The sequence below is a fragment of the Nanorana parkeri genome, unplaced genomic scaffold (assembly GCF_000935625.1).
Source record: "Nanorana parkeri isolate BGI_ZX_2015 unplaced genomic scaffold, ASM93562v1 scaffold183, whole genome shotgun sequence".
NCBI lineage: Eukaryota > Metazoa > Chordata > Amphibia > Anura > Dicroglossidae > Nanorana > Nanorana parkeri.
In genome coordinates, this window is record NW_017306451.1 from 1,697,899 (window position 1) to 1,712,041 (window position 14,143).

The 14,143-nt window shown below is 41.8% G+C and overlaps 1 protein-coding gene across 2 annotated transcripts; it reads left to right on the forward strand.

The window, feature by feature from the left end:
* The first annotated feature begins 2,821 nt into the window (after positions 1 to 2,821).
* Positions 2,822 to 10,531, forward strand: XPA (XPA, DNA damage recognition and repair factor). 2 transcript variants are annotated; one of them, XM_018555101.1, is made up of 6 exons: positions 2,822 to 3,060; positions 4,782 to 4,896; positions 6,505 to 6,610; positions 8,214 to 8,379; positions 8,779 to 8,896; positions 10,383 to 10,531. In XM_018555101.1, the coding sequence occupies exons 1-6, from the start codon at positions 2,902 to 2,904 to the stop codon at positions 10,529 to 10,531; spliced, it is 813 nt and encodes a 270-aa protein (XP_018410603.1). In that variant the 5' UTR covers positions 2,822 to 2,901. The 2 variants fall into 2 exon arrangements, with proteins under 2 accessions (XP_018410603.1, XP_018410602.1); XM_018555100.1 differs by having other exon boundaries at positions 2,822 to 3,049; positions 4,786 to 4,896.
* Positions 10,532 to 14,143: the final 3,612 nt, after the last annotated feature.

Here is a 14,143-nt window from a genome sequence, read left to right on the forward strand (position 1 = left end):
AGGAATAGAGAGGACGGGTATGATGGTGGAATGGGGTGCAGAGGACGGGTATGATGGTTGAATGGGGTGCAGGGATGGGTATGATGGTGGGATGGAGTGCAGAGGATGGGTATGATGGTGGATTGCGGTGCACGGTGTCAGGTTCCAGGCTCGGGGCACTTACTTGTCTGAACATTCCCTCTATGTCTTTGATCTGCTGAATTCCTTGAACTTGGTGTTGGGAATGAAGACCCTAATGCTGGGCTGCTCCCTCTCCCCATCCTCCGGGTCCCCCATCGGCAGCCGCCGGTTCAGCCTGGATGCCAGCTAGTCCCCAGCCATCGTCTCTGTCCCCCGGCTGACACCTGTCGCGCTCACATCCCTGACACCCGTCATGTGACCGCACCGGCCCGGCTAGATGTAAGGAGCGCTGGGATTGGAGGAGAGCAGGGGGCTGGACCACGGTGTGCGCGGGTCGTGTTTGGAGCCGCAAACAGGCAATTTCGACGGTAGACTAATCGACTAAATCGAATAGTTGTTGCAGCTCTAGATTTAACGACAGTGGTGGAGCGCCAGAGTCAGGTCCCAGCTACAAATATATACAATATATGTTGTGTGGGTGTTATGTAATCTTCAGGCCTCAGAGCAGAGACCCTGGAGAATAAAATGGTGGCAGTTGCAATTTTTTATGTGACATGATATTTGTGCAGGTGTTTTTTCAACCCATGTTTCCAGTAAAATATGCAAAGAAATGAACTTTAATGCACACAAGCACAATATAATGCCTCATTTGTTTTTGGTCAAATATAAAAGATGAGATTGGGTCGAGTGAATAGATAACAAATATGCCAAATAGCAAAAACCGACAGTACTCCACATTGTGCATATGATTAAAAGCCTTTACAGGCCATCAACTTATTTTGGAGGGTTTATTTATTTAATTAAACTAACTTTTTTTTTTTTTCCCCCTTAACATTATTGCTATATCAAGGGAGCTAATAAGTCCTGTTTTGTGATAGCATATTACAGATGACTGGTTCTCTTTAAGGAGGCATCAGTGGTCTCTTTAATGCTGTTTCTTCAATTTATTGAAGCTGACCAAGCACAGATTATGCCACTGAGAATGGGCCATGAGGGCACTGAACCCATAAGTGATCAGAGTTTAGCATGTCCTGGTTTGTTCTTCACAGGGGAGATCAGTGAATGGATGTTCACTGATCTCATGTCAGTCTCCCAGAAGGGACAGTCCAGTGAATTAAAGGGGCAGGCCAGGTTCAAGAAAGCTGGGGAAGAAAGAGCTAGATGATGCTGGATTTCCTCCAGCCAGGAAATCAGGGGGCACTGTCTGACTGGCTACAGCTTCTATGGGTACATCTTAAAATACACATTGTGCAGTGAAATCAAACTAAGCATTTCCAGTACAGGAGAGTGTACAACTGAGCAAGACTGAAGATAAGGCTGAAGTTTTACAGTGTATGTTTAGCCAAAACATCTTTTCTTAAATTTGGATTGTGTGAGGAAGGTTTGGAACCCCTGTTAGGTTTTTACTGCTATCTGGAGCTCCATTAGAGAGATTTACTCTAACATCGTGTTCTGGTGACAACATTCTACCAGACAGGAAGTAAGTGTATCTCTCCAGTAAAACCTGGCAGAAGTTCTAATCCTTCCCCACTCTATCCAAAACTATAGAAAAAGTTTCTTGACATACACTTTAATTTTTGTGTTTATTCTCACCTGTCATATACATTTTAAAAAAAAGTTCTGCTCTGCCGCCTTCATCACTGTAGCCTGAGATGTTGGTCTTTAAAGAGGAACTTTACCCATATATTGAAAATAACAACAAATGCACCTTTTAAGAATGACAATCTACAAACGTACTTCTAGACAATTGCCGGCTTTGTATTATTTGCATTCCTCATTTCTCTTTTCTTCCCCAGTCTTCTGACAGTGGCCATGTTTACTAAGGGCAGATTACTAGATCTCCTTTTACTTCCTGGCACATGTATCTAGGACATGTGACCATGCATATCATCACAGGGGAGAAAAATGCCTTTCCCCCAAGATCTCATGAGATTACAGATGAGATTTCCCAGCAATGTTCTGCTGGTGTAACCTTCCCAGGATGCAACACTTGGGCACATTACATCATTTGTGCCCAAGAGGACCAGGAAGTGGAAAAACAATAATTGTAAGTAAAAGAAAAATATGTTTATTTAACTAATGAATGCAAGATGATTTTATATCAGCGTGCAGAGCTGATGGCTGAGGTGATTTTTAGTGACGGGGTTAAGGTCGGCTTTAATGGCAGGGCTCCTGTTACACTCCAAAGACTGCAAGTAAGTAATAGTGCTGGAGTCCAAATACGATCCATAATTCCTTTCTGATTAATAAAAGCCAAGATCTAGTACAACACAGCAACAAGACTCTTAACGTGTTTCAGTTATACAAGCCTTAGTCATAGCTTACATTCTCCTGTATTAGAAAAATGTGGGCAATGACTACTCGCCCTCTCAGTGCTTCATCACTGTGCCCCACTTGCTCCTCTGTTTTCCACCACGGGTCTCTTCTGTGTTCATAGCTGGTCAGCATCATTTAACCACTTCTTTTCAGTCCAGGGTATCAGTTACATGTCCCATACATGGAGTGGGTCATCAGACAGTTTGAGCTCTCCGTAGTCTTTGACTTTTCCTCCCTAAATGTAAAGGCCTGGAAAGCTTAAACTTTTGTTTATATTTATTGTGCTATGATATTTTGCAACTTTTAAAAAAAGTAACACTCAACTTGGGAGTTAAATCTTAAAAATACATTCAAGTACACACGGACACACACACACACTTATTTGATGTCTGTTGCAAATAACTACCTTATGTTGCAGATTTACTGGTGTCCTGTCTATAACTGTGGCCTGAATATAGAGTAAAGATGGACTCTGAGCCAGTGGCACAACCTCACCAGGAGGAAGAGAAGATACTACCTGCTGCTGTCCGAGCTAAGATAGAGCGCAATAGACAAAGAGCATTGATGTTAAGACAAGCACGGCTTGCTAGCAGACCTTACCCAACTGGTGAAGGTAATTACACCATGACAGTAATGTTTATGTACTCTTACATCATACCATAACTGTTTACTTGCTATGACTATGTCTCCAAAAAGACACTTTTAGATTCAGAAAATGTTTTAAAAGACAAACGGGAATTTATTAAAACTGGAGCAAACAGAATCTGGAACAGTTGCCCATGGCAACCAATCAGCTTCTTTCTGTCATTTTCAAACCTTAAAGTGGACCTTTACCCATATCTTTAAAATAACAACAAACACACCTTTAGAAATGTTTAGCAATGACAATCTACAAACACATACTTCTAGATAATTGCCGGCTTTGTATTCTTTGCATACCTTATTTCTCTTTTCTTCCCCAGTCTTCTGGCAGTGGCCATGTTAACTAAGGGCAGATTACTAGATCTCCTTTTACTTCCTGGATTTCTGGCACGTGACTAGGACATGTGACCATATCATGTCAGAGTAGGAATATGCCTTTCCCTGAGATCTCGTGAGATTACAGATGAGATTTCCCAGCAATACACTTCTGATGACAAGGCAATCCCAGTGTGCATTGCTTTGGTAAACTGAAGTCATTTTTGCCCTTTCAAAGCAGGAAGTGAATGCTCTGCAAGTATTTCATATTCACAGCATTTTACACCTGACATGTCTGTGTTATTATTAATCATCATACACATACGGATGCATTGGTAGAATTTGATTTTTGAGTGTAACGGTCCACTTTAACTGAACAAACTAAAAAGAGAAGCTGCTTTGGTTAATATGAACAATTGCTCCAGATTCTGTCTGCTCCAGTTTTCATAAGTTTCCCCTTAAGCACTTTTAAAGAGTGAGTTAAATTAAAAATAATTTGTGGTAGATACTAAAGTTAAACCATTAAATAGTTTCTTATATGGCCCAGAAACTCTGTGCTGGGGCCTACACACTTGATGTACCCTATGCTAGGGGTCCACTCTGCTTGATAGATTTTTACCTGTTATGGAGATGTGTAGATGGAGTGGGAAAATACCAAGCTGGTATTTTCCATGTTCTGCCAAAAATTCATCTTGGTACACCCCAGTATCCAAGATGAACATGGAATCTGCAGCTAAGGTAGGCAGATCTCACTGCTGGAGTCCCTAAGGTATATAAGAAGCCAGTAGGTGACTCCGCTCATAAAACACCTATAACTGCAGTATCACTTTTGGGCGATTAGCTGCTACCGTGTTTCCCCCGAAAATATGACACTGTCTTATATTTTTTTGGGCTCAAAAAAACACACTAGGTCTTATTTTCAGGGTAGGTCTTTTTTTTTTTTTTGATGTACAACAATCCAAAATTAATGCAAATTCAAAAATAGGGTGATCAGGGCAATCGGGTAACCAATCACTGGCCAGAATGAGCGAAGCCCACTTTCACTATCCATTCCTCACAGGCGGAGTGCATTTGGCATCACTCCACCTGTGACAGGAGCCAGCGCTATAGAGGAGGCATCGGCTTATGCAGCTCTGGTCCCTGTGCTGCTGCCTCGCTTCCTCTAGCGCCGGCTTCATTGGCACCGCTGATTCTCTCCCGCGGCTCTTCAGGTTCCCCTTATGCAACCAACGGCCCTGGGAAAGGTCACAACTGGGTCTTATTTTCAGGGTAGGTCTTATATTTGAGCAATTCCCAAAAATAGTACTAGGTCTTATTTTCGGGGTAGGTCTTATTTTCGGGGAAACCGTGTATTAAATCATGAAAATCACCACTAAAACATTTCTTACACAGGGATGTCAACTTTCAAACCTCTTCCAAGGATTGTTGATTCTGGTGGAGGATTCTTTATAGAAGAGGAGCAAACCGAAGAGAAGCCAGTAGAAAATGTGGTTCATCAACCAGGTAAACCTTCCATATCCTGTCTGATACATGACTCAATTTAAAAATAGATGTCTATGTTCACAGGAGAAGACTAATGTGGCAAAGATGGAAGGCCAATAAGGAAGTGGACAGTAGAGTCTGGGGTGGATAGACATTGCAAAGCAATAAATATCATTGTGAATACTTAGAGAAACTTCAGTAAAAACTCTGTTACATACTTCAGACTGTACACCCTGTACTGCGGTATGAATGGGTCATAAAATGCAAGCCACAGTGTTAAATATCATTCCGAGTAGAGCAGTTAGCTGTATCCGCTTTCAACTATGAATGGGCCTCTAAATGTTTTTTTTTCCAAATTTGAATAGTACCTGTATTTTGTCTTCATATCTCTCTCCTGTAATCCCTTGCACAGCAGAATTGGACTGAGAGACTGGGAGAGGGAGAGCAAAGGGAGCCACTCAGACTCTACTACATGTGGAAGTGGTGGCAATCAATATTTTGACGCAGTTCAAAGACATGGCTGCATCACTCTTCGGCTGCTTCCTAATCAGGAGGGGTGATCTAGCTGCTTATTTTAAATGCAGTATAAAAAAGCTAGGTCGCTATCTTGGCTGCGCAGTTGGGCCCCTGAAGCCTTTTCTCTTTGGCGGTGGCGCTCTGATGTCATAACATACAGTGCAAAGCCAGCTGTCCTGCATTGTATGTGAGGGTGGTGAAGGTCCCCCCACAAACCAGAGCGTCGGAGAGAAGAGGAGATCACTGGAAGCCTACTGGAGCAAGGAATAAGGTACGTATCACAGCTTTCTCCTCTACCCCTAGGGTTACCAAGGCAGTTCAGGGTCCCCACTGCCAAGGTACTTTTTTAATAAAAATCCCAGGGTTCAGCTTTAAAGAATTTTGATTGACAGCTGGCTTTTGTACCCAATCATGATCCCTACTGTGCCATGTGTTTATTTAAAAAAAAAAACCAGTAAGCTCAAAAAGTGCTAGTTTCCATCAGGAAGTTAATCAGGAAGTCAGGCTGCGAGTAATGACTGGTGGCCCGGCTACCTGATTGGCCGGGAAGCCGACTCCATGCTGTTTGGCTGGCTTGATACTGATTGGCCGGCTTCCCAGCCAATCGGGAAGCCAGGCTGCGGGTAATGATCTGCCTCCCGGCCTCCAGATTGACCGGAAAGCTGGCTCCATGCTGATTGGCTGAGAAGCTGGCTTCCTGGCCAATTGGCATTGAGCCGGCCAAACAGTATGGAACCGGCTTCCCGGGCAATCAAGAAGCCGGGCAGCTGTGAATGACACGCTGTCTGACTTCCTGATTGCCTGGGAAGCTGGCTCCATGCTACTGAATCGGTATCGGTATTGGCGAGTACCGAAATATAAATATCGGTACTCAATACTGAAAAACTGGTATCGGTGCATACCTAATACTTAATATACTGTAGTTATCAAGTCCAGGACAAGAAATACAAGTATCTGTAACGTAAAGTTCTCTAACCACATGAGTGCACAAGGCCAGTTTGAAATGTAATCACACCATTTTATTTAAAAAGGTTGTCCTTTTCTTGCAAAGTTAAATGTATATAGATTTACCATCACCAAACCAGTTCAAATGATTTCCTTCACTCATTGCAGGTCCTGTACTGGAATTTGATTATTTAATTTGTGAGGAGTGCAACAAAGATTTTATGGATTCATATTTAAGCAATCACTTTGACTTGGCAGTATGTGATGCCTGCAGGTAATTCATCGACATTTTTCATCCTATTTTGATTTCCAGGAAGGTTTCTTTGCCAGAGACTGAAATTAAACACAGTTCTGGCACATGAAGTTGTGGCTCCCTAGTTCAATTTCTATCTTAACATTTTCTAAAGGCACATTCACACTTTTTTCTGTATTTTCAGGATATATAGTAAAGATGTCCCATACACAGTGTTTGTAGTACATTTCACATTCTGCAGGGGCTTTCCAAGTAAACTCCACTAAAAGTAAAACTAACACAAAGCTTAATGTAAACTGTGCATATGGGGGAAAAAATTGTGGAGGCCACTTTCAGTGAACGTTACATGTCAAAATAATCAGTAGAGCTAGAGATATAGGCAGCAGTATACGAACAGACCACACTATCTAGAGAATTCCAATCCTGCGGACTTTATTGAAATTCACAGTAAATTCAGTATATCAGTGAATAAAAGTGTATAAAGCAGCAAATAACAGCACCGCACACCCCCAACCAACTACAACCTCTCACATGTTTCACCCGCAGGCTTATTCATAGAGGTAACCATGTTACTGATGGTGGCTAAGGAATTGGAGCGGTGAGATTATCTTTGGCTCTATATAGAGATAAAGGCATTTGAATGTATGTGTAAATCTTTATTGTTGGCATTGCCATCTCCTGAGCCTCCCTATAGGTCCTTAAATGTGACAGCCAGTCTCACTGATCAGTTGGAGGCCCATGATGTTAAAGGAGGCATGATCATCAGGATCTGTATATCTGAAACAAATTATTTTTACATGTGGTTTTCACTGACGGTAACCTCTACTTTTGTATCTTTCATCATACAATTAGTCTGAATTGCCAGTCTTCTGATAGGCCTAAGCTGGTCATACACTGTTGTATTTATTTCGCGGGCTGTGTGAAAAAAAAAACAAAATAGAACAGATTCCTCCATCAACACTTGTAAGTGTTGATTGAGGAATTCCTGCTGTTTTCTTTGTATTATGACAGCGGCCGGATTACCCTAACAGTGTATACCGTATTTTGCGGTCCATAAGACGCACCGGACCATAGGACGCAGGGAGGTCCGGCGCGCCTTATGGAGCACTCGAGACTGTAGCTTCTGTGAATGTAATTACACTTATATCGTAGGCCCCTACCCAGACTTAAACTCATCTTTCCCTTATTCAGCTAAATATTACTCACTAGATTGACGGCCGCTTGTAATATTCTTCCGAGCTAGGCTCGTACCTGTGCTTTACATGGCTTTGGTATTGAGAAGCCTATAGGAATGTATGAGCATGCAGAGTAGGGATGTCCCGATGCCACTTTTTCAGGCCCAAGTACAAGTACATCCCCTCATGTACTTGCCGATACCAATTACCGATACTTTTTCTTAAAGGGACAGGTGACTTTAAATGATCCAAGAGATGAGAATAGGCCTGGCGCGGGATGCCCTGCTATATATCCGTACCATAACTGCCATAACATACCTTTCCGCATTAAGATTAGAACTGCATATTTGCATTCTCACCATCCAATCGTTCAGACACAAAACCCAGTCTCCATATAAACCACACTTTGACTAAGTTTTGTTTTTATATTATTAAAAATCATTCTTTAGAGATTCAGAAGAAAAGCACAAGCTTATAACACGGACTGAAGCCAAAAGGGAGTACCTGCTAAAAGACTGTGATATTGATAAACGGGAGCCCGTGCTGAAATTCATTTTGAAGAAAAACCCTCAAAATTCTCATTGGGGTGATATGAAGCTTTACTTAAAATCGCAGGTATGAAACCATTTTCTAACAAGTTTTTTTACATTTGCTATTGCATAGCGATGTTGGCCATTGGAAGTGTAAACCTAGAGAGCAAAGAAATCATTTGGTAGACAGTCGGTGCACAAAGGTTTTACATTTGCTATTGCATAGCGATGTTGGCCATTGGAAGTGTAAACCTAGAGAGCAAAGAAATCATTTGGTAGACAGTCGGTGCACAAAGGTTTTACATTTGCTATTGCATAGCGATGTTGGCCATTGGAAGTGTAAACCTAGAGAGCAAAGAAATCATTTGGTAGACAGTCGGTGCACAAAGGTTTTACATAACCTAACTATGCAAAATGGTTTTGCAGTTCTAGTCTTTTTTTTTTCCTTTTTTGCTCTAAGGGTTAATGTGCTTATTATTTTTAGATAGTTAAACGCTCTTTAGAAGTATGGGGCACTGAGGAAGCTCTTGAAGAAGCTAAAGAAGATCGACAAGATAACAGGAATAAAAGGAAACAAAAGCGGTTTGACAAAAAAGTAAAAGGTAAAGTGAAAAACTATAGCTTATTGTTGATGTAGGAAGATGTGCAGGGCTCGTTCACATAAACAGTGCGTTCCGGAGCGGTCAGCTGCTGGAACGCACTGTATCGCATCCCAGCCGGCTTCCTGCAGTGCGATCGGCCGCACCAGAACGCGTGGCACATAAGTGCATGCGTTACGGTCCAGTGCGATCTGCAAAAACTATTTTTGAACTATTTTTGCAGATTGCACTGGACCGGAACGCAGGCACTTATGTGCCACCTGTTCTGGGGGGCGATGTTTCTGCGGTGCCACTGACTCCAACGCAGCGCCACACCACATCCCGCCCTGAATGCAGGAAGCCGACCGGGATGCGATACAGTGTGTTCCAGCAGCTGACCCCTCTAGAACGCACTGTTTATGGTGTGAACAAGCCCTAAGACCTTAGTAGTATTAGTTATGTGAAGACTTTGTTTTTATACCCGTCACTTTCTTAACACGCTTACGCAACTCATATTACAGGTTTCTGTGCAGTGTTAATTGGTGTAGTATTGATAAGGAGTTGATCTGGTGAAGTTTTAAAGAGTCACTACATTTAAAAGAAGTATCTCCATTGTAAAAAAGGTTAACTTTCTGACCTTCTTCCAGTGACTCTAGCAGAGAGAATTCCCTTCGACAATGAAATTGTTGTCTCAGGTTGTTCACTGAATATTAAAGGAGAACTATGGGGTCAGGGCTTTTCCCCATAGTTCTCCTTAGAGTAACGGGAGGACAATCACTGGCTATTCCATACAAAAGTCATCTTTAGAAAATCTGTAGGTACCAGTGTCAATAGGATATCTTTTTCTGTCATCTGTACAGGTGAAGACCATGTTATAAAACAATTTACTGAGAAGCAGGTAGCTTGCTAGCAGTCCATGGCTCAGTGGCAGTCTCCTCAGAATGGTTCACGTTTCGTGCAACTTGGTGCAAATTTTAACCTGCAAGCACCAGCTTGCCATGGGGCAATACAATAATAAAAAACCTATACCAGCCCAGTAATTCTTCCCCCCCCAGGCAGACTCCATCATCAGGAATGGCCCAAACGTGTACAAACGTTCCCCAATCTGCTGTAAATTGCTAAATTGAGTTGTGTGTAGGTGCCTTATCACTGGGAAAAATGGTATGGCCGTGACACTGGGGAAAAAGGTGTCGTTTAAGCTGCCCACAAGTTGATAACCTTCCTTCCTTTTTAAAACTGGAACTTTCATGCTAGAAAATCATGTCATGTAGGCTGTTGTCATTCAGTTGTCCTAATCAAGGAGCTGCCGCTGGCAAGATCTAGTTTTACAGGTATTCCATTCATACAAAAGAGACCTCAATGTACAAACCGAGCAATACTGATGTTTAATAGAAGTGTCTAGGAGGTGAGGACTTTTCTACATTTGTTTTTGTAAACGAGCTCCTTTATACTGTTTTCTTCCATTTTTGACCATTGTGGCTGTACATTTAGTGCTTTTTTTGTGTCCTAGAATTGCGACATGCTGTGCGCAGCAGCTTGTGGAGGAGAGACACCGCTGGTCACCAACATGAGTATGGTCCAGAGGAACATATTGAAGAGGACATGTACAAAAAGACTTGCAAAACATGTGGTCATGTATTAAATTATGAAAAAATGTAAACTCCTAGCAAAACAATTAACTTTTTATATTTGTAATAAAATTGACAGTTGCATTAACTTTCTTCTGTCAAACTGCTTGTATAGATGGAAACTTTGCACAATTAGCTTCATAGTTAAAATGTCACCTTTTCTATGCAGAGCACAATGACGGGGTCTCTGGAAAGGCAATCCTTGACACCCTTCACTTGCCTTACTTTTGCTCCCTTGAAGCTCCTTGATCCTCTGCAGCCATTGAGAATACCTGCAACTTCTGGTTATGGAGGATCATGTGACCTGCCCCTTGTAATGGTACCAGGACCTAGCAGCCAATCACTAGGCCCGAGCAATGTCACTTGACTGTGGGTGACTAATCGCTCCCTTAGGTCAATGATACAGCTGATCTCAACACCAGCTACAGAATAGCTAGGCGCTGCAATGGAGTTCAAGTGAGATGAGTATATGGGGGTCAGGGGATGCCCTGCATGAGGCAAGGTGACGGGATATCTATAACTAAGTAGTTATGGGGTGACAGAAAACATGTTTACATTGTCATCAATAGATTTGTCTCAAGGAAACCTATATTAATTAAGATTGCTTTGTTTGTGTGAGATTTGAAATAATATTGGGGCGCTCAAGAAATTTGAGCTAGAAAGATGCTCAGCTTTAGGGCTGTCGTTAGGAATTTTAGCAACCCTTAAATTTGGGAAATTTTGCTGACCTGCTAATTTTTGTTTGTTGTAGTGTAGCTTTGAAAGGGTCCTTTCCAAAATAAGGCTGCTAACTCAGACACTTGTCTTGGTATGGTGACTGCAAGGAAAAGCACCTTGTGGGTGACAATAGAGAGAGGAAGGTCTGGAATGGGTTCAAACCCTTAGCAACCAATCACATCTGCTTTAACTGATGGAAAAGGATATTGGAGTGACGGATTTAGAGTTGCTAATTTTTGAACATGTTTTTGCAATGCCTTATTCGAGCAGCATGCAGTGTAACAACAATTGATCAAAGGTTGTTGGTGTGATGTTTCTAACTATTACAGGTAGAAAAATGTAAGAGGTCAAGAAGTTACCTCTTATTTCTACCCTCAAGATTCACCTGTTTTCTTCAGCATTTGCAGTGAGTGCTTAATTTTACTATATCATATTACACCTGCATAAACAGATGGCTAATATAAACTAAAACCAAAGCAAAAAAAATAATCCAAACTAATCTGGTGCTGATAAAGAGTGAACTGTCCCTTTATTTAAAAAGTTTTCACAAGGGTCCCAGGAAACTACACACTGACATTTAGGGTCACAACTTAAAGGTTTACGAGTACCTCTGATTTACAGTATATTAGACTATAAAGCTCCTAGCACATGTGCAAATCACATATCAAATCAGAAACAAAAAAAACAAAGCTTTGAAACAGCTACAGACATCATTTGCATGTTGCATGACATGCACAATAAAAGTGCAAATAAATAAAAGAGCCTTTGTTTTTTACATCAGTCTTTATTATTGATTCTCAGTGGGAAAAAAAACTTTGTGAACATTTTTTAACTTCTGATTAGGCCCACTGCTGAATATTAGATTTCATTATTGAACAGGGAAACCAAGTTTGATCCTGGTTTAGGAGCTCCTCTGTTACAGGCAGTGCCATCAATGTTACAGTTTGAATACTGCAAGTAAAGACTATTAAACTTCACTGCAATTTGTCCACCACCCAAGAAGCAAAGAATATGATTTCCAACTTGCACAGAAATGTTTCCCCAATCAGCTTCCAGAGAGATGATTGGTCCTTCCATCTACAGCAAGGATGGCCAAACTCCGGCCCTCCAGCTGTGGTGAAACTACAAATCCCATGAAGCATCTCTCTCCAGGAGTCATGTATGTGGCTGTGGGAATCTTGCAAAGCCTCATGGGATTCGTAGTTCCACCACAGCTGGGGGGCTGCAGTTTGGCCATCCCCGATCTACCGGAAACACAATCAGAGAAGTTTAAAAACCCTTCCCACCCGCCTCGTCCCTCAGTTGTTGTTTTTTTTTTTTAATCAGATTTATTTTATACAATAATACATTTTTTTTTAAAAATCAACAAACCAGAAGAAATGTCTGCTTTCTAGATAACTGAAAATAGTCAATGCACGGTGCAGACATGAATAAGGTGAACCCTCTAATGCAACATCAATAAACAATATAGAACAAAAAGTAGGCTAAGCATGGTGACAGCATTAAATAGAAAACACTCCTGCAGATATCAAAGGGAATAAGATCAAGTATGTCATGTCAATAGTGGACAATAGGCAGCTATCCATCTTGACCAAATAGAATCAAATGTTGTCATAGTATTGCGAAGCATAGTAACATAGTAGGGGAGGTTGAATAAAGACAAGGGTCCATCCAGTTCAACCTGTGTGTGTTTGTGTGGCGTCAGGAAAATTACTGATAGGCAAGCATACAATTTTTCGTTCTATATGGCTCTAACACTTCCCATACCCTTGTATATGTAGTGAATGAAGAAACTCATCTAGAAGTTTCCTGAATTTACAAACTCTTATCAGTGGATATCACTGCCTGTGGAAGGGAATTTCACATTTTTACTACATGCACAGTAAAAAAAAAAAAAAAATTGAACCCCCTCTCTTCTAACCTCTTGTTGTGTCCTTGTTTCCTCAAAATAGTTCTCGGTGTAAACAGCTTGTTCCGAATATTGTGGTCCCCATTGATGATTTCGAAGACTGCAATAAGGTCCCCTCTTATGCGCCTGTTTTCTAAGGTGAATAGGTTTAATTGCTGGATGCGGTCTTTTTAACTCAGGCCTTCTAGCCCTTTAATTAGTTTTGTAGCCCTTCCCTGGAATCTCTCAAGCTTGGCAATAGGGATGCACTGATACTAGTATCGGTGCAGATACCGAGTATTTGGGTGAGTACTCGTACTCGCCCAAATGCTCCGATACCTAGCACGAGTACTTCCTGTATCAGGAAGCCGGGCAGCACATCATTACACGCTGCCCGGTTTCCTGATTGGCCAGGAAAATGCTCCATGCTCTCTCGTCACTTGTGATGAGAGAGCATGGAGCCGACTTCCCGGCCAATCAGGAAGCCGGGTAGCGTGCAATGACACGCTGCCCGGCTTCTGGATTGGTCAAAAAACTGCTAGCAAATCCGGAAGCCGGGCGCCGTGTAATGACGCAGCGCCCGGAATTCTGATTGGCCGGGAAGCCGGCGTCATGCTCCCTCGTCATCTCATGAATCATAATATTAAGAAAGTGACCATAAAGCATTAGTTTGTATTGCTTTAGAAAAAATGTGACCTGTCCCTTTAAGAAAAAGTATTGGTAGTTGGTATCTGCGAGTACTTGAGCAAAAGTATTGGTACTCGGTCTTAAAAAAGTGGTATCGGTGCATTGCTACTTGGCAACCAAAACTGCACCGCATACTCCTGATGAGGCCAAACCAGTGATTTATAAAGCGGAAGTATTATTCTTTTATCCCTTGCTAACATTCCCTCTTTTAATGCAGATATTATCCTGTTTGCTTTGCTGGCCAAAGTAAGCAAGTATGTTTTTTTCAAGGCAAAGCATTTAGCAAGTTCAGCCTTCCATTTCTCAATCGTGGTAGGATATGCTGACATCCATTTAACCACAATCATCCTA